General features: G+C 48.4%; 1 protein-coding gene across 1 annotated transcript in view; it reads right to left on the bottom strand.

Moving 5' to 3' along the window:
* PDS5A (PDS5 cohesin associated factor A) overlaps window positions 1–25,400 on the bottom strand; it is a 1,513,477-nt gene that overhangs the window by 369,139 nt on the left and 1,118,938 nt on the right. The window contains exon 27 of the mRNA XM_085642237.1: window positions 7,904–8,036. Within this exon, the coding sequence (XP_085498363.1) occupies window positions 7,904–8,036 (133 nt within the window). The remainder of the gene's footprint in view (window positions 1–7,903; window positions 8,037–25,400) is intronic.

Below are 25,400 nucleotides of genomic sequence, written 5' to 3'. Positions count from 1 at the left end.
CAGGCAGCTCAAGCCCACAGGCCGTGGCCGCCTTGCGCAGCACCACAGAAAAAGCTGCACCCTCCTCCGAAGCCACAGTCGGAGGAGAGATGAATCCAGTGTCCGGTGAGGTATCCAAACCACTGGCCTCCCCCAGTTCATCTGCCCAGTCCTGTGAAAGTGGGCCCTGAAGGGCCAAAGGATCCACGGACCCCTCCCAGTCGCCCCCGTCATCCGATTCCTGGTAAACAGGAGGAATGATCGGAGCCGGACGATAGACAAAATGTGTCTCTAGCGGCGTCGGAAGCGGCGTCGGATGCGGCGTCGGGTCCGGACAGGGGCTGAACCGGGGATCGACGACGACCGGCGTCGGATGTGGCACCGGTGTCGACGCCGGCGGAGGAGGCGTGACGAGGTCGACCGGCGTCGACGGGGGCCCCGGCGTGGGCCCCTCGGGGACCTGCGGCGTCTGGGCCGGAGCCTCCAACAGCGCCGGAGCCGCCGGCGCGCAAGGTCGCCCAGTCGAGTCCGCGGGGCCCGAAGGCGCGCCAGCGGGCGTCGACGGCGGGGCCAGGCTACTCATGGCCGAGAGAAAGGCACTGACCTCCGCCGGCGTCGCGTCAGTCCCAGGGACCGGCGGGTATGGGGACGTGTGCGGCGCCTGCACTCCAGGGGAGCCGCGGGGGTGGAACCACTCTGACCCTCGGACGAGTCTCGCGACCGGCGAGGGGAGTCCGAAGAGCGGTGTCGCCTCTTGGACTTCTTGGAGCGCTTCCACTTACCCGAAGACTTCGAGCCAGACGAGCGATGATGTCGAGAGCAGAGTAGCGAAGCTCGAGAAGCTTACGGGACCGCTCCCGCCTAGCGTTCGAAGTCAGGGCCATACAATCGGAACACGACTCCGCGTCGTGGTCGAGCCCCAAACAGTACAGGCACCGGCGGTGATGATCGGTCACCGACATCAGTCGGTGACAGTCGTCGCAGGCCTTGAAACCGGGCATCCTACCGGCACCGGAGTCGAGAAAGTGACCAAAAAGAGTCAAAAAAGTTAGTCAAAAAATTACTAAAGGGGTAGCTCTCCCGGATTGGCGCTTACTGGCACGGAAAAAAGAAGACCTGACGTCAGCGCGCGAGGGCGGCGTCTAAGTGCATCATACAAACGCATTATCAAAAAGCACTGGCAAATTCTAAGTATGGAACAGGATTTCAACCGCATCTTCAAACAAGAACCCGATCTTCGCCTACACCAGAAACAAAAACATCGGAGAAAGACTACAGCATTCAAGACAACCACCTGCAGAAGGCACCTTTAAAGGCACAATTCCGTGTCGGAATTGCAACAATTGCAACAACATAATCAAAGGAACCTATATAACACATCCGATGAAAGGACACAAAATCAATATCAAAGTAACTGCTACATGCGACACATTCAACGTCGTATACATGTTAAAATGCCTTTGTGGTAAGATCTACATAGGACAAACCGAAAGGAAAATCAAGACAAGTTTAAATGAACACAAGTCCAATATCAGAACCAAACAGACCAAATCAACAGTAGCTCAACACTTCTTGGAAGCCAGACACAACATTAGCCAATTAAAATATTGTATCCTGGAAGTAACCCACAGACAAAAAGGAAGAGACAATCGTAATTTTTTATTACAACGAGAAAACCATTGGATTTTCCTTTTGAACTCTATGAAACCGTCAGGCATGAATGAACGTATAGAATATTTATGTTATCTTTGATTATGTCCACTTTATAGCCCGTTTGTTATTTAACATGGTTTCCTCTATTGTATGTATTTTTTATTCATCTTTATACGTCAGTTCATGGATACGTTCCACACTTTTCTTTGACCAATGTTTACATATGTTAAAGCTTTTTGTTCAGCAGTGTGACCGCCACACATTCACCAATCACAGATTTGTCCACATAACTCTATTTAGTAACTTTAACATTCTTTTACCGGCACCCCTCCTTTATTTCCATGCCCTTTGCAATCGCGTACAAACCATATAACTCCACCCCCTTCTGCACGTAACATTCAGCACACACGGCAGTATCACGAGAACTCGATTCACTGAGGAGGACGCTCGCGTTCCTTCAACGATTGTTACCGGTAAGCGTAAATGTCATGATCCATCTGAACTTGCGTCTTTTTAGCATGCGTACGAGGCACACTTAACACCTTAGCGAGTCTCTTTCGCGCTCATCACTGTTTTAAGGTCACTAGTTTTAGGTTACGTATTAACGACTCTGATCACACGCATATTAGTCCTCATTGATATGCGGTCACCGTCCATTACTGATTTTTGGCAGATATTGTCACTAACGTTTATTCACCGTTTTCCATAAGCCCTTCGTTCACCTCTTACATCCTCACGTTATCCCTGCAAACCTGTAATACCGTCTATTTAACACACCACCTTTATTCACGTTTATTTTGATGGTCACTATCACCAATCACCATCGGTTTTTTAACTAAACATTTCTGTCATGTATAAGTGCAGTCACTATATCTATAATACCCTCATTTACAGAATATCCCCAGACAAAGGCTAATACGCCGAAATGCATTGGGATTATGGAACATAAGATTATTCAAAAGAAATCACCAAGCTAAATGCATTCTGGGAATCGAAGTCCACAAAGAAAGAACCAGAAAGTTATATGAATTGTGAAGCAACAAATTCATTAAAACACATTGCTTTCCAAAGAACTGTAAGCTTTCGTGTCTAAAATATAAATCTACAAGAGAAACCTCATTAGAAGGACGTTTTCACCAGTGCCCGGGGGACATACCCCACGATCATGGGGAGGCTATCATTGATATTTTCCACACTTTTGTTCGGTGAGTGATACTTCGGAGCACGGTACATATGGATAAACAAACTTCAACCTGGTAGTGCGCACACTAACTCTTTGGTTATAAGGACTTGAACAGCACATAGCAACTCCGTGGGTGCAGCCTTAACTCTGGTGGAATGAACACTTAAGCCTTCAGGAGGTTATTTCTTGACCAGACTGTAGAAAATTTTGATGCAGAGAACGATCCGTGATGACACGAGATAGTCCTCTTATGCACTGCACAACTTTTGTTTGGTCCGACGTACTCCACGAAGAGTTGGTTGTCCAACCAGAACTTTTTAGTGCGGTCAAGGTAAAATGCCAAATCTCTTTTTTGGTCCAGACGGTGAAGTCACTCCTCTTCTTTAGAGGGGTGCGGAGGAGCACAAAAAGTGGGCAAGGTGACTGATTACCCCATGAGTAATAGTGTTGCCACGTTCTGTAAGAAACAGGCCTTAGTGTGAAGCACCAACTTAATAGGGAAATTGGTCAGGTAAGGAGGGTTCGATGACAAAGCCTGCAGCTCTCTCAACCTCTTGGCAGAAGTTATTACCACTAAAAAGGCTTTTTTGATGAAAAGCAGCCTAAAGGTGGTAGTTGTGCAGAGGTTCGAATGGAGAGCTTATCAGGAGGTGAGAACTAAATTAAGGTCCCACTGAGGCATGATGAATGGGGCAGATGGGAACATATGTACAACCCTCCTTAAGAAACCGGTTTACAATAGCGCAGTTAAAAAAAGAGGGTTGGTCTGCAGTCTCAAGAAGGCACACAAGGCCGAAAGGTACCCTTTAAGAGAGACCAGAACACAACCCTGCTGGGCAAGGGACAAAATAAAGAGAAGGATCACAGGCACAAATATGGTGACAATCACAGAGATGCAGCAGAAAAAGGTTCAACAGACCATTCCAAGTTTCTGCCACTAGCAGGTGTATACAGTCCACAAGGAGTGGGAGTAACAGCTCAAGAGACATGCAGTGTTCACTGACCGCAATGATAGGCTGGCGGAAGAAAACATCTCCATGACGTTTCTGACCCCCTGAGGTGAGAGCCCTTGTGCTCTCGTGGGTCAGGAACACAACCTGCTTGGGTGGAGGTGCTCTTCACTTACCCCCTAGCAGGAACAGCATTCAGGACGGAGAGCCTGAAAGGCTTTCTGCCCTTTGCAATGTTAGCCAGAGCCTCTCCAGCCAGTGGAGATGTCCACCACCCCTGATCCAGCTTTCCTTTTGGCAGCAAGGTTGATGGGAAAATAAGTTGTGAGAGAAGTGTGTACCCTCTCTGCCTGGGCCACCCCTAAGGTGCCCTAGATCGAGGTGGCCCTCCTCCTTAGGAAATCCTCCCTCTTGAATGGAAGGATTCTACCCTATCAGGTTGGGGGATGCCTCTTCCCAATAGGGAGGGGACATTCAAAGGATGTAGTCACCCTAAAGTCAAGTAGCCCATTGGCTACCATCTCTCAGTGCCTGTAACTCCCCTACATTCAGTATTAAGGGGCACCCCTGAACCTCGATCATCAGATTCCTGCGGCCTTAGAAGAAAAGGATGAAGACGCCGCCGTGCAGCAGAGCCTGGAAGACTAATACTGATTTGGCCCCAACCCTCCTGCTCAATGACCCTGCGAAGAACACGCCGCCTTTCCGGTGGCCAGCGCCTTGCAAGAACCCCAGGAAGACTGCCACTATTCAACAAAGACCAGATCTCCTGAGGACAGTAGCCCTGTCCAGAAAACTCAAACTTCACAGACTTCAGATCCAGGCGAATCTGCAACCCCTGCTCACTCTGCAACCCACACCCATGGCCCGAGTCTGAGTGGCTTACCTGTCCAGTGACGTCTCCCCAGCGATCCAGACCTCGACTCCATCGCAGGCTGACCTCTCCTGGACCCAATAAGTCACCTGCAGCCTCTACACGAAGGGTCCCCCTGACCGTGACTGGCTCTGACAAATTAAAATCAGACATTTTCATCCTAAGCCCCCCGGCCTTGGACAGCCCAACCAACTGTGCCTAGACCGTCCTAGACATCCAAACTTAATTGTCCAGCTGGTGGTCACCTTTATTCAGCCTCCTGGTCAGAGCCTGCTGCCTCTGTGCAACTGAAATTACCCATTGAAGAGCATTGGGCACCTGCTGCTGATTTGCACCCTTAACCCGGCCACTCCTGCCTTGTGGGCACTCCTGTGTTTACCTTAGGCCCAAGGGTCTGTGTCCTGAAACCGCGGGTACATACCTACAACCTACCCCAGGGTCGCAGGTAGTGCAGAACCTACTTTAAAACTGACCCTTGTCCAGTGTTGATCTAAACCCCTGAAGACTGGAAGAGTACGTTGTGTACGTATCTGTTAATATATAAGACTATTTTCCTCCCATAGGACTGCATTGCTTTTCCTCCTATTGCATGTAAATGTCTATCGTCTACAAATGCTTAGTTCTACGGGTTCTGATTGACAATACAATAGTAATTCTACTACTGTTGAGCATTTCTAGTGCCCTGCAAAACAATTCCTACTGCATCTTGAAAAGTTTTATTGCTATTCTTGAAACTGTTACTTTCAAGCGGGGGGTGAAGGACTTAGGACTCCCGGAGTGGAGCCCGGATTTTCCTCTCGACCAAGAATGAGACCTCCGGGGCGAGCATCGTGGAGCAGACACCGGGCCACAAGCAGATTTAAGGACCGCTCCCTCAAAGCCTTCGGAATCGTGGTCTAGTAGTTGGAGCATGCCTTCGAGTCGTGGCCGCACTCCAGGGACCAAAGTCAAATTAAGTGTGGATCCGTCACCGGCAGAGCGCAATGGCAGGCACTGCAGCTTGAAACTAAAAGTCTTCTTTGATAAAAACCAACACAAACAGGCCTGTCAAATCGTGACAGAGGGTAGCTCTCTTCACGGGTCTGTGCTAGCAGGCACGGAAATAAAAAAACTGACATCAGCGCGCCGAGGTGGAGCCTATATATGTGTCGCGGACATCACTTTCTGCTCAGACGACTATGTCGCACAGAGCCGACCGACACCTCCTGCCAGCGCACAAGGTTAATACTCTAGTAAAAGTCTTCCGGATCCAGCCTGACGACTGGGATATTCTATAGTAAGAAATCTGAGGCTAAATGTCTCTCTTAGTTAAGGGTCTTCAAAACCCTCCTATTCGTTTCCTTCTCCAGGCCTATCAAAAGTAAAAGGGACTGACGACTCAGAGGGCATAGTACCGCTCCCCACTGGAGCGGACATCAGATGATGCCGATCCTGCTCTATATCGGAGTCAGGAATTACTATGGGGTCGGCGCCTCCACAAGCTTCGGTGGCTGTGAACGATGGCACTGAAGCAGGCTCTGAGAAAGTTTGCAATCTACTAAGGAGAGGAGCTCCACATCAAACACCAGATCCGTGAGATAAACCGCTAGCAGGAAACCAGTAGGGGCCCCTCTCGTATTTAAGGCACCCAGAGTGGTAGGGCCACCCTAATGAGAGGCACATCACCTCATTAAACTCCTTGAATTGGGCAGGGGTCTCTGGCTCCGGGGAACTCTGGCAAGCTCTGCAAAGTAGCAAGGCCCAAGCGGTGTTGGCATTTCAGCACCTCATGCAGTAACTTAGGCCCACGTGAAGGAGTCCAAGAACTCTGATTTCTTGCACTGGGGACTTACCCAATTTACAGTGACTTACGCTCGACCAAGATTGAGAGCATCACATGGTTGTTTGACATCAGGCAACAATGAATTCAGGGAATATATTCTCAGCACTTCGTGTTCATGCCGCAGCAGTGCTTGCAGGATTGAAGTCATGATCTGGCTCCAAGCACCACAAACAACTCAAGCGCAGGGCTTTTACAGACATCTGTCTGTGACAGGCACCATGGGGTTTAAAAACAGGTGTTTCCTAGGGTGGCATTCCGCACACACCAGGCAAAAGGATACTAAAAAAAATGCTTCAACAAAACACTGAAGAAAGCTCAGTCATAAAGTGACTGGGGTAGCATGCTGGGGTGGCTCCTATTTAGGCACTGACGTGAAGTTGAAGGATGCCACCTACCAGCCTGCGCAAGGGTACTGCTCAAGATCTTTCAGGTCCAGTCTGATTCATGGAGATAATTCTAAACTAAGGAAGCTTTAGCTAGAAGTCTCTATCAGATACCTGTGTTTACAACCAGATTTACATTTTGTGTGCCTGTCCAGAATTTACAAATCAAATAAGTCAGACTTATGGACATTGGTATGATGGACTTTTTATTTGGTTATAATAAATTTGTCTGCTATCATGTTTCATTCGATGCCTGTAAAAAAGCAGATCTATCGCTCATTAGGGCCAAATAGCATTTCTTTAATTTCTAGGTGCTTGCGAACTGTTATGCCCAGAGGCTCCACAACCAGGGTAAATAGCAGCAGGAACAGTGGTATCTCTTCCAGGTTCTTCTTTGAAAATATATCTTATTGAACTTAACCCCCATTCAGAAGGTGTAGGAGTGGCTCCCTCAAGCATCGCATCGTGCCCATTTCCCATAAGGGAACCAAAAGGGTGGAGACGGGGAGGGATGAAAGCCCACTACAGCTATGGATGGCATCTCTAAAGCCCCAACAGTCTTTCTGCCCCGCTGCCTTCTTCGCTGTAAAAGAGTGGTTGAATGAATGTGCAAGTAATCTAACCAATTTAATTACTGTGGACATTATTATGAGGAGCTTTTCATTTGTTTATTACAAATTTCTCTCCATGTTTCGTTTGCTGACAACTCAGCATTTCAGTTTCATTCTTCTGCAAGTTTTCATCATGGCATCCAGAGAAATCACATTTTACTAAGCAAGAGGTCAAGAATCCAGAAGAGTAGGTTTAGCTATTTTGTTTAGCAGTTGTACAACCCTGAAAAGCAGTATATTAATAATCATCAACATTCTGAAGGGCAGCAGTAGGGAAAGCAAAATCAAAGAATCTACTAATATTGTCATAACGTAAGCTTAAAGACCTATGTAACATTCCTTGGTGCAGTAAGAGCAGTGATAGCATGACTGTCAATGCCTAAGATTCTTACAATGGTAAGCCCAACATCTAAAAGATTTTTTCAGAGGAATCAACAATATTACTTACTTCGTTTGCTTTAGGATCATCTGGTGCCTGAGCATCTCTTGTTAGTTTAATGCTCTCTGACATCTTTCGCATGAATGCATGGCTATTATTCTCATTCTTGGTCATTAAAACCTCAAGCATGAACCACAGGCACCTAAAAAGGCAAACAAACCACAACATGAAATGGGGAATGTATCGCTTCACAGGTTAAATCTCAAGACAAAATATAAACAAATGCTTTATGTGTACAGCTGATACCTAGCCACATGAAAAACAGAATACTTCATAAAAGCGCATAGGCTACAAAAGAGATACAAAGAGTAATTGAAGGAAAGTAGGATCTGCTCTCATGGTTACTCCCACTTTTTGCTTTGGGTCAGTATGTTTTTGACATAAAAGTTACTTACCTTTGGTAACGGAATATCTGGTAGAGATACAGTCTAGCCTCAGATTCATTAACTTTTGAACCTTCCCCGGGAGCCAGCAGTTCCTCTGCTGCGTCATACAGCTACGCGATGATGTCTACTCCGGTCCTGACATCAGCGGAGCCATGTAAGTCCTCTCTAGCGAATGGACGTCAGTTACTTCTGTGAAACTTACCGTGGCAGAACACAGAGCCACTATAAAAACTGGTTGCGGAAACAGTGTGCCAAAAAGATCAAAAATCGTTGAAACATTAATAATGAAGAAGCCTCAAACGGTAAGTTAATACTAGGCATGAATTTTTAAAGAAAACCCCAAAAGAATAAAAGCACAGGGTTACTTGAAATCCTACACCCTTGTGAGTAACCACCATGCCAGGGAAGAAAACCTTATACTCTATAGACCAATCATCAAAAATCTTTGAAATAGTGTGCCTTGGTAAATAACCCTCATGTAAGGGAAGAAAACCTTACAATCTACAGCCAATTCATCAGTGGTAATTGGCAGCATGATAACAGCAAAACAAAACCTATAAAAACAACACCAAGCTGTTTGGTGAATCACACCATTACGTGAAATATTGATAGTGTCAATACCAGGTATAATGATACAAAATAAAGAATTTCAAAGAAAGAACAAATACATCAATACTGCCCACTGGTGTCCAATCCAGTGTGAAATAGAAAACACCCACCACCATACCGACCACACACATTTGGAAATGGATGGTATGGCAACATCTAAACAAAACCTATGTGGCCAGGTCATGTGGTCTGTTGAGTCCCAACTTAAGTTGAGATAGTTATCCTAAGAATATAAACAGAGCCCTGAAAAAGGGTACAACTCTTACCTCATAGGTCATTCGCAGAGTGGGGAGGATGGGCAGGGAGTTAATGAATCTGCAGCTAGACTTGGTCTCTACCAGATATTACGTTACCGAAGGTAAGTAACATTTACAACTCAGACATCTAGCTGCAGATTCCTTAACTTTTGAATTAAATACCATAGCTATACCCTCCTGATGGAGGGTCTGTGAACCAATCCTACAAAAGTTCTCAAAGAGAACCAGCCGGTCATAACTAACAACCGACCAAATTTATGTAGGAGTAGCAGAACAAGAGCTTGGCTCTTAAAAGAATCCATGACCACTGTCACAGGACATATAAATAATAAACAACCCTAAAGGCCCGAAAGAGACGGCTCTTGAAGAAAAAGGAGAAAAAACCCCTAAAGAACCATCTGTCCGTTATCAGACATTAACCTCTATCCCCGAAGCCGAAAGAAAACTCGTTGACTAAAAGGGCAGCGGGCAAGACAAAAGTAATGTAATCCACATTCTTCACAACAATAGAGAAATATCAGAGAAAGAACTGTCCTGATAAAATCCAAAAGGTGGACTCTCAGAACACATTCCATTATACCAAGATGAATGAACACTAAAAGAAAGATGAACAATAATACCTCCATGGTATTGTGAATTTTGTTTTAATAAAGTGACAATTCAAATGTTACATAATGCACCGTAAAGAGACTAAAATGACACTAATAGGCTTTAATTTAATATTGATATTCTAGTAAAACGTTTTCCCACAAAGGTGTATCATCTGGACATATACATAATATATATAAAATTGTAGACTCCGAGTGGTCTGACAACGCATGGAGCATCGCTGGCCCACCTTTACTGCAGGACCGCAGATAACTACAAAGCCTGCGGCTGCAAAGCCTTTATTGTCATGGTCCGAAAGTCTGAACAGGACTCAGAGCCGTGGGCACGCTCAAAATACCAAGGCACGTGAAAGAAGAATAGGGAACACACCTATTAGTGCAGCAGCAAAACATTCAATAAAGAAAAGACCAAACATTAAAAGGAAATAATGTATCAAATGAATCATCAACAAGCGCATACAACACCACTTGTGATACAAAACACAATTTGATCACAAGCCCACCTCAAGAAGTAACAGCCATAATTTCCCAATGACTTGTAAAGCAAAGTGAAAATAGATACATACCCAAAAAGACAGGTTGTATTTAACCTCCAGACAGATGCAAAAAGCATTGTGGGAGAAAAACATTAAAAGCTTCTTATAAAGCCTAAAAACTCCATAAATTGTATGACCAAACAAGGTAAGGAAACTGTAGCTAGAAGTCTCCATCAGATTGTTTCAGACACTACCTATCACACAGCGTAAGATACAGAGTTCATCCCATATGTTCTAGAAATGAACAAATGAAATACGTATCCCCTCCATAGAGGAGAAGGCAACTAACTTGTGTCTTCCAAAGAATAACCATAAACTCAAATTTACTCACAATTTTCCAAAAAGTGAAGCACACATAATAAAAATGTAGAAATGCAGTCCGCGAAGGAGAAAACAACCTGCACCATAAAAACAGATAGTTCAAGAGGACTTTAACGACGGATGAACCACAAGAATATGTTTCCAAAAGATTACAAAACGTAGGCCCTGAACCTACCCTCACCATAATAAAGTGCACACCACAAGAGTAGTGAGAACATACTACATTGATTACTCTTACGAGTAAAGACCAGAGCCTCCCTATATATCAGACTTACCACTGGCATACCAAGATGTCCCTATGAGGGACAATGAAATGTCGAAACCATGCACATTTTAGCATACTGAACTGCTTCAAAGAAGCTTACATTAAAAAATCTTCCATACAAGAAGACACGTCTCTTAAAAATAACCTTTGAACACAAAGCTCATCTTCAGAGGAAAAGGGACAAAGGGACAGCCCCCCCCCCCTCGGTCATTTAAATCAATACCAGCCTAAAACAAGCATTGGCATGACCAATAGGTCGCGCCTTTGGAACCTTATAAGTATTTAGTTATGCAGTACAATATCCTTGGTGCAACAACATCAACTGTTGCATGGCTAAACACTTATAAGGTTCCAAAGGCGAGACCTATTGTCCATGCCAATGCTTGTTTTGTTATGTCCCGATGTGCTACTGTCAGTGTGTGCTTCCTAGAGTACTCATTCACCCACTCACTCACTCCTGCATAGAGGCACTCACACACCCACTCACTCGTATAGCCACTCTCACAACCATTCAGGACCCATACAGTCATTCAGAAAACCAGTCACTTATCTGTACAGCCACTCACATAACCACACTCTCATCCATACAGCTACTCACACATCCACCTTTTTACCTTTAGTCACTCACATCCCCCTCACTCACCCATACAAGCACTCACTCACCCATACAAGCACTCACACACCCAAGCAACCACTTACATATCTATTCACACATCCATACAAGCACTCACACATCAGCTCACTCACCAATGCAACCATTCACACAGAGATTTATTCTCCAATACAGCCGCTGATTCCAACAGTAGTTTAGTGCAAGTCCGGTGGATCCTGAGTGCAAGACCGCAGATCATTAGTGCATGTGCCGAAGATCACGAGTGCGAGCACCACAGAAGGTAAGTGCTCTCCCGCATGGGGGAAGCCAAGACCCACAGAGGCCGAGCGCGAGCTACACAGACCGTTTTCTGCAAGTGGGACAAAGTGACTGTTGTATTTGGGATCAGAACTGCCTGTCACTGCCATCTTGGACCTGCAACCCCCGCCTACTGTTCAAGCGAACATTTAAAAACACCAGCCCTAGGCAGCCTGAGCCGGCAGGCTTTGCCTTAAAGGCCGTGGTGAAATGAATCGCTTCCCGCAGTAGGTTTAACATAGCATCACAGGCTGCAGAACCTACTGACAGAAGCGAACTTAACAAGAAAGGGTTTGTAGGAAAATACTAGAAGCTGCACTGCTTCCAGTTTCCATCCGGAAAAAGGTATATTTGCAGACTAGCAAGTAGATGAAATAATTATCTTTATTTTAGCTAATGAACGAGAAAGTATGCATTTTATAAAGCTCCCCATCGCTGTAAATAGCAGGTGCTAGAGTTACTTACCACACTGTAGATACATATGATCATGAAGTTATCTTTCTAGCTTATTCGGTATTTCTTCCACATTTAATAACGCAAATAATGAGGACATGCTAACGCGGTGGATGGTATGCATGGGTGAATGCATGGAGTGTTTAGAAGGTGAGTGGGTAAATGGATGAGCGTGCGAGGGGAGATGGATGGGTGATTATGTGCGGCTGGATTGTGGAGAGGAGGGCAGTGAAAGGGGGTAGGGGGGGACCATACCAACTCTCCATCCAACTGAAAAATATAAGTATTCCATAGTGAATGATCTACAGGTCAAGGGAGAGTCGAAAGGCACCAGTACAATAATCAAAACTCTGATTAAAGGTGACCCCGTTGTATTGTTCTTTCTCTTATCTATTCTATATACACATATGTCTGATGTGCAACTACTAAACTGGCTCGGAGTCCACACGTTAACGATAGTACCACTTTGTGTTCTCACCTCATTTACCTCAGACGTCAGATGTGGTTCATGTCAGTGGAGGTGAAGTCGGTAGGAAGCAGGTGGGAAGATATTATCAAAGCACCTGAAGCAGGTTTGTGCGCGATGTGTGTTAATAACATTAGCCGTGAACCCACTGAGCAGACTGTGAAGGCGTCACTCACGAATCCAGTCTCACAGCGCTCCGCCGAGGTCCGCTCTGTGGTGTAAAGCCCTGGTGAGCAATGTTTGAGGTGCAGCGCTAAGACGGCATCCTGCTCTGTGGTGCACAAACCTACACAGTGAACACTCTCTGTGGTGCACAACCTTGGTGAGAGAGGCTTGAAGTGCAGCGCTGCGCCTTTCACTCTCCGCGGCGTTTAAGTGCAACAACCGTGGCGCTGTGCTGGGAAAGGGGGGGCGGGGTGCATTCACAAGATGATAATAGAAAAGTACAGATGGATAGAAAATGCTTAAGATAAAGGAATTAAGACCTGTTCATTTGAGTCCTACCGATTGCGATATTAGAAGACTCGACTGAAGTAAACAAGCAATGCTCGCGGGAATCCTCGCGCCAGCTTCTGGGGTCAAGCGGTGGCTGCGCGCACCGTGGCGGATTCCTCAGCACTGCCGCCGGGCCCTTCAGCCTGTCTGGGAAACGCCGCCATGCACGCATAGGGACAAAAGAATGTGCGCGCGTGTTCACAAAGATGGCGTTGGGCTGTCCACATGCGCCTGCATTTTTTGGTCCCTACGCGTGCATGTTTAGCTTTGCGGATGGCGAGAGCAGCCATTTTTGTCCATTTGGACGCGCGTGCATTCAGCTTTAGCTGAATTGATTACAAAAGGTCCTCTCCATGGCGAGAACAGCGCATGCGCTGCTTTCGCCAGGCGAGACCTTAAAAGGGAAAAATTGGCACTGAGAATAAAAAATCTGCTTTGCAGCACACCAAGTGGTCAAACCAACAAAGGACATGTAAAATGCCCTAACAAAGCTTACTTGCTTTGAAAGAAAAAGCCTACATCTCAAGTATAAAAACAAGTTACACCAGTAACAAACAACGAAAAGCTACGACTCTGAAGACCTCTGTCTTCCATGGAAGCATCTTAACCCTGCACCAGCTTGACTCCCAAAAAGACTAAATGGCATGTCGACCAAAGTTGACAGGACAGCCTCGAGAAACCCGAAGTTGCTGAGTCCTTGGTGTCCATACCATACCTTATGGTAAGCCTAGAAGCCTGCTGGACGTCTTTATTTAAATCCCCAATCTCCAAGCGGACATTATCTGGAAAAGATGGTAACAAATTCTGTAGCGAATCCTATAAAGCATGGGAATATCGCCCCAGCACACAAGATATATTTGTGGATTTCAAAGTTATGCTGGCCGAAGAAAAGATGTGTTTACCACATGCCTCACGAGTCCTAGACTCCCCCCCCCCCCCTTACTGGAATCTTAGGAACAGAATCTACATCCTGCGAAGTCGCAACTTGAGACACCAAGCTACAGGTGGAAGGGTGTCTACTAAGACAAACTGGGTCCCCAGGTGCAGGTTGGTGACTACGTGCAATATCTCGGTCCACTGAGGCCCCTGACTCAAGCTTGGCCCAAGTACCTACTAAAACCTTTAAAAGGGCCTCCACACATGGAAGAACAGGTTCTTACCCAGTCTGTTCCTGAAAAGGGACCTCAATCAACGGGTCTGTGGACCTTTGCACCGTAGGAAGTGACCAGTTTGAAACTGTGGCCAGTTTCCTTAGCATGTCTGCAAAGGAGGAACTTGCATCCATAGCCAGGGAGAAAAGCAACCCTGAAGCTGGAGAAGAATCCAGGCCACTAGCCTCTCCCAGAGCAGACAACCAGCTCTCCTCCATCTGAGGCACACAAATCTCAGAAATGGGCTAAACTGGCCCTACCTAGATCGACACGGTCTGCCTTTAACAACCTCTTCCTGAGAAGAAATCAAAACCTGCCTGTCACCCTCAGTCTGAATAGTTGACTCTGCATTCGACATTGTACGTCACTACACGGTGGAGGAGAAACAACTTTGACCAACGCCGCAGATGTAAGTATCTGAGTCAGCTGATCGAAGTCCTGGGTCATAGGTCGAGATCCTGACGGGTTTGTGGACCTGCGGCAATGCTGAGACAGCCGACTTAGACCAAAGCCGACCCCTCGGCTCCAACGGCTAAGCTGTCACTGAGGCCAAACCCTCCGAAGGTGCCCACTCACCTCCTTAGGGCCTAAAGGCGCTTCACAGGGAGATGGGGTCCCAAAAATGAGGTGCAAGGGATTATAATATTCCTTCATCTGAGCCATCGACGCACCGGCTCCCGGAAACCTGGGGAGACGCAGGGAGGAGCCATGGGAGACAGAGACCCCACGCGGTGAAGTCCAACAATGCCGCGACTTCAACCGGCCCTTACCTTTTGACTTCCCTAGAGAACGATGTCCTCCAGGCGGGCTTCGGCTCCTAGTTCGACCAAGCTTTTCCCGAGATGACAAAAAAGACTGAGTCTGGGAAGCCTCAGAAGATAGTGACATATGCGCCGCCATCAAATTCAAATGTCACTCCTTTAATGACTTTGGTTTTAGGTTTTGACAGGAAACACAATCGTCGTGTCGTGGTGCTCGCCTAAACACCACACACAAATTGTATGCGGGTCAGTAACCGACATATGTCGCCTACACAACCCACAAGATCTAAAACCTGAAGACATCAGACAAAGGCACACTGTTCCACTAACACAAAATGTCGAAGCAGGTTAGGAAATAAATCGACCCGAGGACCCACTTCGTGATCCGTGGTACAGAGCCGAAAAGAAGAAACTGACCTCCTTGCGCCGGAGGCTCCACTGACGTCAGGACCGGAGTAGACGTCATAGGGGAGCAGTACGACGCCGTCCCCCGGTGCGCAGAGGTACTGCTCAAACATTTCCGGATCCAGACTGTGCCTAGGGAGAGTTCAAAAGTTAAGGGATCTGGGGCTAGATGTTTCCATCAGATTAGTCTGACTGTGATCCTGATAATCAGGGCCCCAGTCACTGTGCTTTCTCCCTAAATTGCCCATGGTAGGTTTTTCTTTACAAAAATTGAAACAAAAATTGAAAAAAGACCTCTAGCTCACCGATATTTCTTTTGATTGTAGCCAATGACCAACACCATTTGGGGACCCGCTCAGTGAAGATAATACTAGAGAACTGCCAGTAATTTATAGAACAATTAAACTATAAGGGGATTTAGATACACCTTTACAATTTAAGAAATGTATTTATGAAATGATATTTATTCAAAAAATTTATTTTTCTCCCTTTCACAGCTGGATCCCCATTGGCTTTTTTAAAAATTGTATTTTGATTTTTATATTGTGTATGCTAGAAAGAATGAATGGTAAGATTAGGAGTTAGTATGTTGTGGTTATGTGTGAGTGTGCTGGGGTATAGAAGTAGCAGTTTTTGATTCATTCTTTGGTTACCCTTGGATTGCTTCTGATATGCAAATGAATCTTATTATCTAATGATGCTAGTTGAGAATCTTATGTGTTCATAAATGAATTGTTATAATATAAAAATAAATTGTCTTGAAAATGAAAAAACAAAATATACATATACAAAATTATTATAATAAATCACAGTGATTGAAAGCTATCGTCATATGTACTTCACTTCTATTAAGTAAAAAAAAAAATGTTTCTCTTTGTGGGGAACTTTTAAGCCATTGGCTACAATCAAAATAAATATAGGTCAGTTAGAGGTCTTTTTTCAATTTTTGTTTGTTCTTGTCCCCTTCCTCTTAGACCTGAAATTAAAATAGGGGGAACCTTTCTTGTTTTCATTGAGGTTTTTCTTTACATCCACAATTGGCTACTGGTGTACCCTTGTAAGTCCCTAGTAGATCGTACTAAGGTACACCAGGGGTCTCCCATATGCTGCAGCATGTATTGCGCCACCCATGGGAGTCCACGTAAAGAACAAGTTACTTACCTTCGGTAACAATATATCTGTAAGAGACATATATTAGTTATGGATTCCTTACCTTGGAATTTCCCCCAGGCGTCAGACTGGATCTGGAGATTTTTTCTTCAGCAGTACCCCTGCGCGTCGGTAGGTGACGGTCGACTCTGCGTTTGTCATTGGCGTCATGATCGCTGGAATGGCGTCGCAGCACTACTTAGACGCCGACCCTGCACGCCGACATCAGTTTTTTACACGACATTCCACACCAGAAGCACAGAGCCATGAAAGACACTGACCACTGGTGCACAAAACTAGGGCCCTAAAAGGGAGTCCCTTACACTAGAAGTCAGTTCGCAGAATGGGGATGATGGGTGGGGAGCTGTCAAGGTCTGTCAAGAAGTACATGTATTTCCACAGAATCAGGATGGAAGAAAAGATCCCAATGCCCACTCACCAGTAGGGTCACCAGATAACTATGGTAACACCACCAACACGGGGGAAAGGGGAATGGGACAAAGAAGAGACCACCTCAGGATGGTGAATATTCTCTCTCTCGCTAAGGAACCTTCTCTGGAAGATGTCTTCAAGGTTGCAATCAATCTTTAACGATTCTTAGCGGGATAACACCTAATGCACAGAGGGGAAGAGATTCAATATACAGTCTATACTACGCTGACTCTAATATCTATCATTATCACTAACACATACCTTTTGCTCCTGTAAGGCTTGCTTCTCTTCTGTAATATTTTCTGAAGAGTATAACTCAATTAACAATGGTCTGTAAATTAACTCAGTTCACACAACTATTAGTTCTGGGAGGGGGGGGTAGGTGGCGCAAGTGCAGAATAGCTGCCTTCTGGTGAAGCTCCCGCAGTCCGGTGCCTAACATCCGCTAAATAATCCTTCCTGCATGCCTGCGCTGAGATAAGACGGAGTGGCAACGATAGCTCAGGTGCCCGTGCAGCGGCGGAGCGAATTTGGGCAGTAACGGAGCAGCGGAACGGCGGAGAGCGGCGTTTAAAAAGCTGACCTGGGAGGAGGTGGGCCCCGCCGGAGGTTGGACCTGGGCAGCAACGGCGCACGCGAGGCCGAGGCGCCCACGTGGAGAGTAGGCCCGGCCGACTTGTGGGATTCGAGCAGCAATACCGGAGAGCAGAGGCACTGGCGGAGGCAGCGAACCAATCCGGTACAGAGAAGTGACCTGGCATAGACTGCTGGAAGACGGTGAGCTGCAGGCGTAACTGGCGCTGAGACGGCTGGCGGGGACGTGAGCGCCTCGGCCGCAAGGCAGATAAGGAGAGGCGAGCGAACTGGGGATAGCAGCGGAGGAGCTGTAACTCGACTGCAGACGCCGGAGTGCAGGCAGAGACACGGTGACGGTACACGGGAGGTGCTAGTTAGCGGGGCCGGCGGGGGAGCTGTTCGGAGGACAGACGTGTGGTGGCTGGCCCAGCAGTTGCGGAGGTAATCGGCGTTGGGGCCATTAATAGCGGCGGAAGCCCCCGGGACGCGCTCCCTGGGACCCGTAGGAGAGACGCGACCTGCTCAAGGAGTAATATAACGCCCTGGCAGCGGAGGGTGAACCTGGCATGAGGAGCAGAGCGGACTGACTTGCGCCTCAGTGGATACCCGAGAGAGGGTGTGATCCTGCCGCCCGAGGAACCGAAGGGAGTGCGGCTCGCGGAGGAGGCCTGGCGCCTCGCCTGGAGACATATGTACTGGAGGCTGGAGAAACACTGACTAACCTGGGATACCGCTGAAATACCTAAGAAGAATCCTACCTGCTATATGTCTGGTAGAGAAGGCCCGGTATAGAACAATTGACACCGTTGAACGGGAGGCCACCGCGTCCCGGGGAGGGCTGAGGCTGGTGTCGTGCGCAAACCTAGGAGTGCGGAAGAGCGGCGAGGGGAGGTACGTCCCAATCTGCTGGCCGGCTGGACGGGACCTGCTGTTGTGGAGGAACCTTCGAGGGGCCCACTGACATTGGAGAGGAGGGTGAGAAGCGCTTGACCTTGCTGTGGGGAACGATACTCTGCGAGGCTGCCAAGAGGGAGCCCGGAGGCACTAGAGGAGATACAACACCGCCAGCACAGAATGGGGAAGATGGACGCAAGACAATCTCGGCTTCCCTTTGAGGCTAAGAAAGGCCCCAAGGCGACCCTGGAGGGAGACACTGGAGCCGCTGCGCTGGGAGCCAGAGAGATGCAAACTGAACCTGACACTGACATGAAAACTATCCTGTTGGAAGTGCGACAGGGTATAGCGACAATTGCAAACAAAATGGATGATATGAATACAAGGATGGACAATATAGTGCTCAAAATAGGCGGCTACGAAGACAGGATCAAAGAGGCGGAAAGGCGCATCTCAGATTCGGAAGACGCCGCCACGCATATGCAGGGAACAGTAACCCAGATGGACAAATTGTTAAAAGTGATAGCTTCCAGGAGCGAGGACATGGAAGCGAGAAGCCGACGCAATAACCTCCGCCTTATAGGAATACCGGAAAGTACCAACATGGGGAAGATGGAGCTGTACGTAGAAAAAATGCTGGTGATGGGGGCGGACTCCTTCTCCCCCCAGTTTGTAGTGGAGAGAGCACATAGGTCCCTGGGACCTAAACCTCCGGTGGAAGGCACGCCACGGCCTATCATAGCCCGCCTCCTAAACTACCGGGACCGAGATGTAGCACTTAGAGTGGCATGGGAGAAGAAGCAACTCAACTATGAAGGGATAAGTTTCACTATTTATCCGGACTTCACCGCTACGGTGCAGGAAGATAGACGGAAATTCCTTCCTGTGAAACAGAAACTGCGGCAGGCGCAAATTGATTATGCCTTGCTCTACCCAGCTCGCTTACGCGTCACCCACCAGGGACAGCAGATGTTTTTCACCAAGCCACAACAAGCGGAAGAATATCTGAAACATGTGAAACGACGCAGCACACCGGGACGCTCTGCGGATGAGTCTAGGTCGCCCACCACATCCGACATTGACTGATCACGAGAAAACGGCGCAGCTGAACAAGAGTTCGGATGCAAACCCTGAATGCCGTCGTTGCACATTGGAGAGACTATGGACCCTACGACAATACGACTTATACTTTTACTAAACACTGTATATTCGGCATAACAGAACATGCATGGAACACACCGGACACCCTTGCTACCTCTAGGGGATGCGGAGCAACACCTCGCGCCCCTGGGGAAGTAAGTGATACTTGTAACCGCCTGGCAACAGGCCCCCACTTGGGAGAACCCTCTGGTCTTTGTTTATTTCTGTTTGCCTCCAATACGTAAAGGCTGTTGGCTATGTTGGAGAGACGTAAATGGGTAGGGGAGGGAAGTACCATACTGGCATGATTGGGATGTTTCAGTTGGAGGAGGGGGGGGGGGGAAGAGTTGATGGGATTATGTTACAATGTAATGTGTTGATAACGAGCGAAAGGTCGGGAGGTACGATAACAGACAATAATAGCACGACGATAGGTACACGACTAGCCCTATACACCACTTCTACTCAGCAATGGCAAAATGACACCGAATTAATGTCTGGGGGTTCTGTCCTGGAACGTGAGAGGGATGGGAGACCCAAGAAAAAGAAGACAGATACTATCGTATCTGGACCGACACCACATCAGTGTGGTGTTTCTGCAGGAGACCCATTTCACCCCGCAGCGCTCTAACACATTTGCCAGTAAATGGGCGGCCTATCGCCTTTTTTCCTCATACTCCTCTTATGCCCGGGGGGTGGCTATCCTTATTAAGCGTCACGTGCCCTTCCAGCCCCAGGGGGAGGTGATAGACCCACAGGGACGATATGCCATGGTTTGGGGAAGGTTGGGAGCTGACACGATTACACTGATTAGCTGCTATGGCCCGAATGTAGATACGCCTGATTTCTTTTCAGTCCTATGGGGTAAAATAGTGGCACTAGATACCACACACATTATTTGGGGAGGGGATTTTAATGTAGCACTGGACCCCCACTTGGATAGATGTAGGGCAGCGGTACTCAAAGTACGGCCCGCGGGCCAGTTGCGGCCCGCCAGCCCTTTCCATGCGGCCCTCGTGTAAAACAACAGACAGTTGGGAATCAACTGCAATTGCGCCTGTTGTGATTCCTCGGGGGCCGCATTCACTGGGTAAAGGATGAAAGAAGCATGTGCAAAACCTGTGCCTCGCAAGCAGAGGCGCAACTAGAGCCACATTTCGGCGGGGGCCTAAAAAAAATTTCGGGGGGGGGGCTGAATCTTTAAGCAATAGGCAGAGTGGCGCTGCAGGGGCTCTTAGAAGGGGTGAAACAACAGCGAGGCCTCATTAACATGCAAATGGTCTTTTAAAGACCTGTGAAGTGCTCGGGTGCGGCTGTGTGTGGCCCGGGAAGCTGTCTCATCCCGAGCTGCCACACACGGGGGGGGGGGGGGCTGAAGCCCTTTGAGTCCAATTGGTGTTGCGCGTCTGCTCGCAAGCTCACCCGCAAAAGGTCATCCTACTGCAGCTTCCATTAAGAAACAAACTTGACATACATCTGTTGGTAGGTGTAGGAACCTGGGGTCACCAGGCCCTATAGGCGGTAGCGTGGCGCGAGCCGGTCGGGCAACCAGAGGGCTATGTGTTAAGCAACCATACACCACACGCTTCTCATGGACTAGAGTCACACACAATAAGGGGCGCCACACCGTTTAAATTATGCAAATACTTCAAGTTTATCCAAGTATAGCTGGTCAGATGCAGTTCAGGAAATAACAAGGTAATACATGAATCATAATACCATGGTGACATTACATTCGACACTCTGGGTGATATCTATGCAGTGCCTAACCTTGTTCTAGCGCCGTGCGCGCTTACGTAAAGTCTTTCCCTGAACCGGCCGTCTAACTAAGCGTAATACTTGAAAGGGGACAGATTGGGTTCACTAACATGGCGCCTGTAGAACTGAGCGCTCCTCGTGATCAAGGGCCCCTAGTACTGTGAAGCAAGGCATATAAACATAGCGCTACGCGCAATCAGTTGCATGTGGATACGTTTGCGTAGAACATTTAATACATCGCGTGACTCGTAATCAGTCGCATGTCATTACCTTTGAGCAGAGCATATAACACAGTGCGCTACTCGCATTCCTGGGCAGGTAACTACTTTCGAGCAGAGCATATAACACAATGCGCTACTCCCATTCCTTGGCATGTAATTACTTTCGAGCAGAACATGTAACACAGTGCGCTACTCGCATTCCTTGGCATGTAATTACTTTCGAGCAGAGCATATAACACAATGCGCTACTCGCATTCCTTGGCATGTAATTACTTTCGAGCAGAGCATATAACACAATGCGCTACTCGCATTCCTTGGCATGTAATTACTTTCGAGCAGAGCATATAACACAATGCGCTACTCGCATTCCTTGGCATATAGTTACTTTCGAGCAGAGCATATACCACATGCGGTTACTCGCCGTCCCGGTCTCTCCGGCTGAGGAAGCAGAGTCGGTGGCGTGAAGCGCCACACGAGAGTAATGTCTGTCAGTACTTTGAACGGCTTCCAGCGGGGAAGATTACTGGACTTGAGGAGCGAGTCCCTATGCACCGGTGCAGTTCACAGAGCACCGCGCTCAGTAACACAGGAGGGGGGACACGGACAGGATCCCTCGGCGGGGTCTCTCCGTCGCGCAGGCAGGGGAGGGGATTCCCACGGAGGGGACAACCCGGGCCAAGTGCGGTGTGGTTTCCAGACCAGCAGGGGGCGCACCAGGGGGGATCTCGGCCTCCGGGCTTACCTCCGTCTCGGCGTCAGCAGGCGTCCGTCCTCACGACGTTGGGGGAACTCGGCCCCGACCTTGCGCTTCTCCTCACACGGCTGCGACGGCAGCGACGGGGCCCCGGACTTCGCCTGGGCCTCGCGACACAGCAGGGCACTCTCCCAGGCCTCCAGGCCGCGGCGGTGAGCGCGCTGGCTTCGTCGCCGCAGGGGGGGGGGGCTCAAATTAAGGATGGGGATATGGTGCTCAGCGGAGCACGCTGCCGGGGGTCCCAGACCAGGGCAGGGAGCGCGGGGGTCACAGCGCTAGTACCTGGTCGATCCCCGGTGGCTTGGCAATCGGCTTAGTATTTTGTTCACTAGGGTAGCTTGGACACGCAGTCTCAGCTCTGGCATTCAAGGCTTACAGCTCGCTCTTGTCATGCAGTCTCAGTTCTTAAAGTTAGGTTTCAGTTCTCAGTTGACAGATGAAGTCTTTTGGCGCAGATGTATCTGGCGCCCTTAAGGGGTTCTGTTACAGGGGTAGGGATGGAGAGGGCGACTAGGTCCTTCCTAGTCAGGCTGGCAGAGAGTCTCTGGGTCCTCCTACTACTGGGCAAGATCAGTGGGATTCACAGGGCACCTCACTCACTTAAGAGGCAGTACCTAAATCCTGTCACTCTCAGAGGCATAAGTCCCTGGCTAGGCCCTACCGCCTACACTCCTGGTGGATTCTTCCAGCTCTGCTTCACCCCAATGGCCAACTCACCACAAAAGCTTCCCTCCCACTCTTAAGTAGCCCTAGGTCAGGTGACCTCTAGCCAAGGCGGCAAAAGTAAAACCCCACCTCCCTTCTAGAAGGTTCCAGCTTCTTCCAGGAGCTTCCCCACTCTAACTATGGGACAAAAAGACGGGCTGGTATCGCAACATTGTTGTGGGTCCCAGCCAGCTCCTGGCAGCTAGGGTGCTACTATGAAAAACGACCACCCTGCAGTAGCAGGGGTCTGTGGCAGCCATCTTGGGAGAAGGGAGCACCTGCACCTTAACACTGCCTGGCAATGAAAAGGCGCCCGGAGACCTAGTCCAACACAAAAATGAGGGTGGAAAAAATGAGGCACGATACAAAAATAGAAGGGGAGACCACCCTAGGGCTGACAGGTCCAACAGTAGGTATATAATATATCTTATTTTGGGCAAGAGCATGAGAAGGAGAAACTTTCTAACTGCCGCGTTAAAAAGCCCCCTTGATTTGTTTGCTTTGAAGTGGTGGTTAAATGATTGTAAATAGATATTCCTTCTTGCCACATACTGCTCCAAGCAAAGATGTGAATAAACATGAGAAATGAAGCATAGTTTAATTGTCCACTGATGTTGCTGGACTGTGCTTGTTTTCCATTTTACAAAAATAAATGACAGTAAAATATTTTTAATGTACGTTTGGCCCATATTCAGGGGGCTTGTATTTGTGGGCTGGCAACTGCCAAAGATCACCGATGACGCCAAAAATCAGCACACAGCATCTAATCTTCAACCAGTTACCACTGACAGGTCAACATGGCCTGTAGAACTTGGCGGGTTTTAGAATGGGTGCATGTTTAATTTTCGTCACAAGGACAATGAGTTCTCAGACAGAGAGTGTCAGAGAGACGGAGAGGGTGACCGAGGGAGAGAGAGGCAGAGAGACGTAGAAGACGGAGGGAGATGGAGAGGGAGGGAGGGAGACAGGGAGCGAGACAGAGGGGGGGGGGAGACCGAGAGAGGGAACAGAGGGAGAGAGAGGGAGGGAGACAGCGAGAGGGAAGGAGACAGAGAGAGACCGAGAGAGAGGGAGACAGGGAGGGAGACAGAGGGAGACAGAAAGAGGGAGACAGAGAGAGAGGGAGACAGGGAGAGAGAGAGGGAGACAGGGAGAGAGAGAGGGAGACAGGGAGAGAGAGAGGGAGACAGGGAGAGAGAGAGGGAGACAGGGAGAGAGAGAGGGAGACAGGGAGAGAGAGAGGGAGACAAAGGGAGGGAGACAGAGGAGACAAAGGGAGGGAGACAGAGGAGACAAAGGGAGGGAGACAGAGGGAGACAAAGGGAGGGAGACAGAGGGAGGAAGAGGGAGGGAGAGAGAGGGGGGGAGACAGAGAGGGAGGGAGGGAGACAGCGAGGGAGGGAGGGAGACAGAGAGGGAGGGAGGGAGACAGAGAGGGAGGGAGGGAGACAGAGAGGGAGGGAGGGAGACAGAGAGGGAGGGAGGGAGACAGAGGGACACAGACAGAGGGAGACAGAGAGAGAGAGGGAGACCAGGAGAGAGAGAGTCCCTGTTTGGCAGTATGTCGTATGCCCAAATGGGCTGCTCTATATGAGACGGCACATTGCGTACGATATACTGCCAAACAAGGACTCGGGGAACTTTAATTCGCATACTACTGACTGTGTGAGCCTCTGAGGAAGAGAGTCATCGAAACGCGTCGGGCTCAGTCAGGTGTGAATAATTACAGGCAAGCGCGATGAACCATACCTAATAAAAGCTTGTGGGGAAAAGCAGCTTGTGTTCAAGTGCGGTTCTTCTGATGGACAAATCCCCAATGAACTGTATACATGTGTGTGTGTGTGTGTATGCTGGGTCTGGTGGCTCAGTGGATGAATGAGTCCGCTGCAGGGGTCTGTGTTCAACCTCATGGTCAGTTTTTTTTGTTACTCTAGCCCCGCCCCCCTCCAACACTGACCCCGCACCCATCGGTGCGGCCCTCAGCCACAAACCACACTGTAAATTTGGCCGCTGAGAGAAAGTTTGTGAGTACCCCATATCTAGGGCAATGCCACATCATTACACTCGCTCACAAGCAACGCTGAAAGACGTCCTAGCGGAGGGAGGGCTCATAGATACATGGCGACACATGCATCCACAGATTACGGAGGGTACACACTTTACGGCGGGAGCGTCGTCTTGGGCTAGAATAGATTACTGCCTCAAGTCAAAAGGTCTAGGGCCGTACCTAGGGCCGTACATCGCAGGAGTGAAC

The sequence above is a fragment of the Triturus cristatus genome, chromosome 2_2, assembly GCF_964204655.1.
Source record: "Triturus cristatus chromosome 2_2, aTriCri1.1, whole genome shotgun sequence".
Lineage (NCBI taxonomy): Eukaryota > Metazoa > Chordata > Amphibia > Caudata > Salamandridae > Triturus > Triturus cristatus.
Note: the sequence above shows the minus strand (reverse complement) of the source record. Positions and strands in the feature narration are given on the sequence as shown.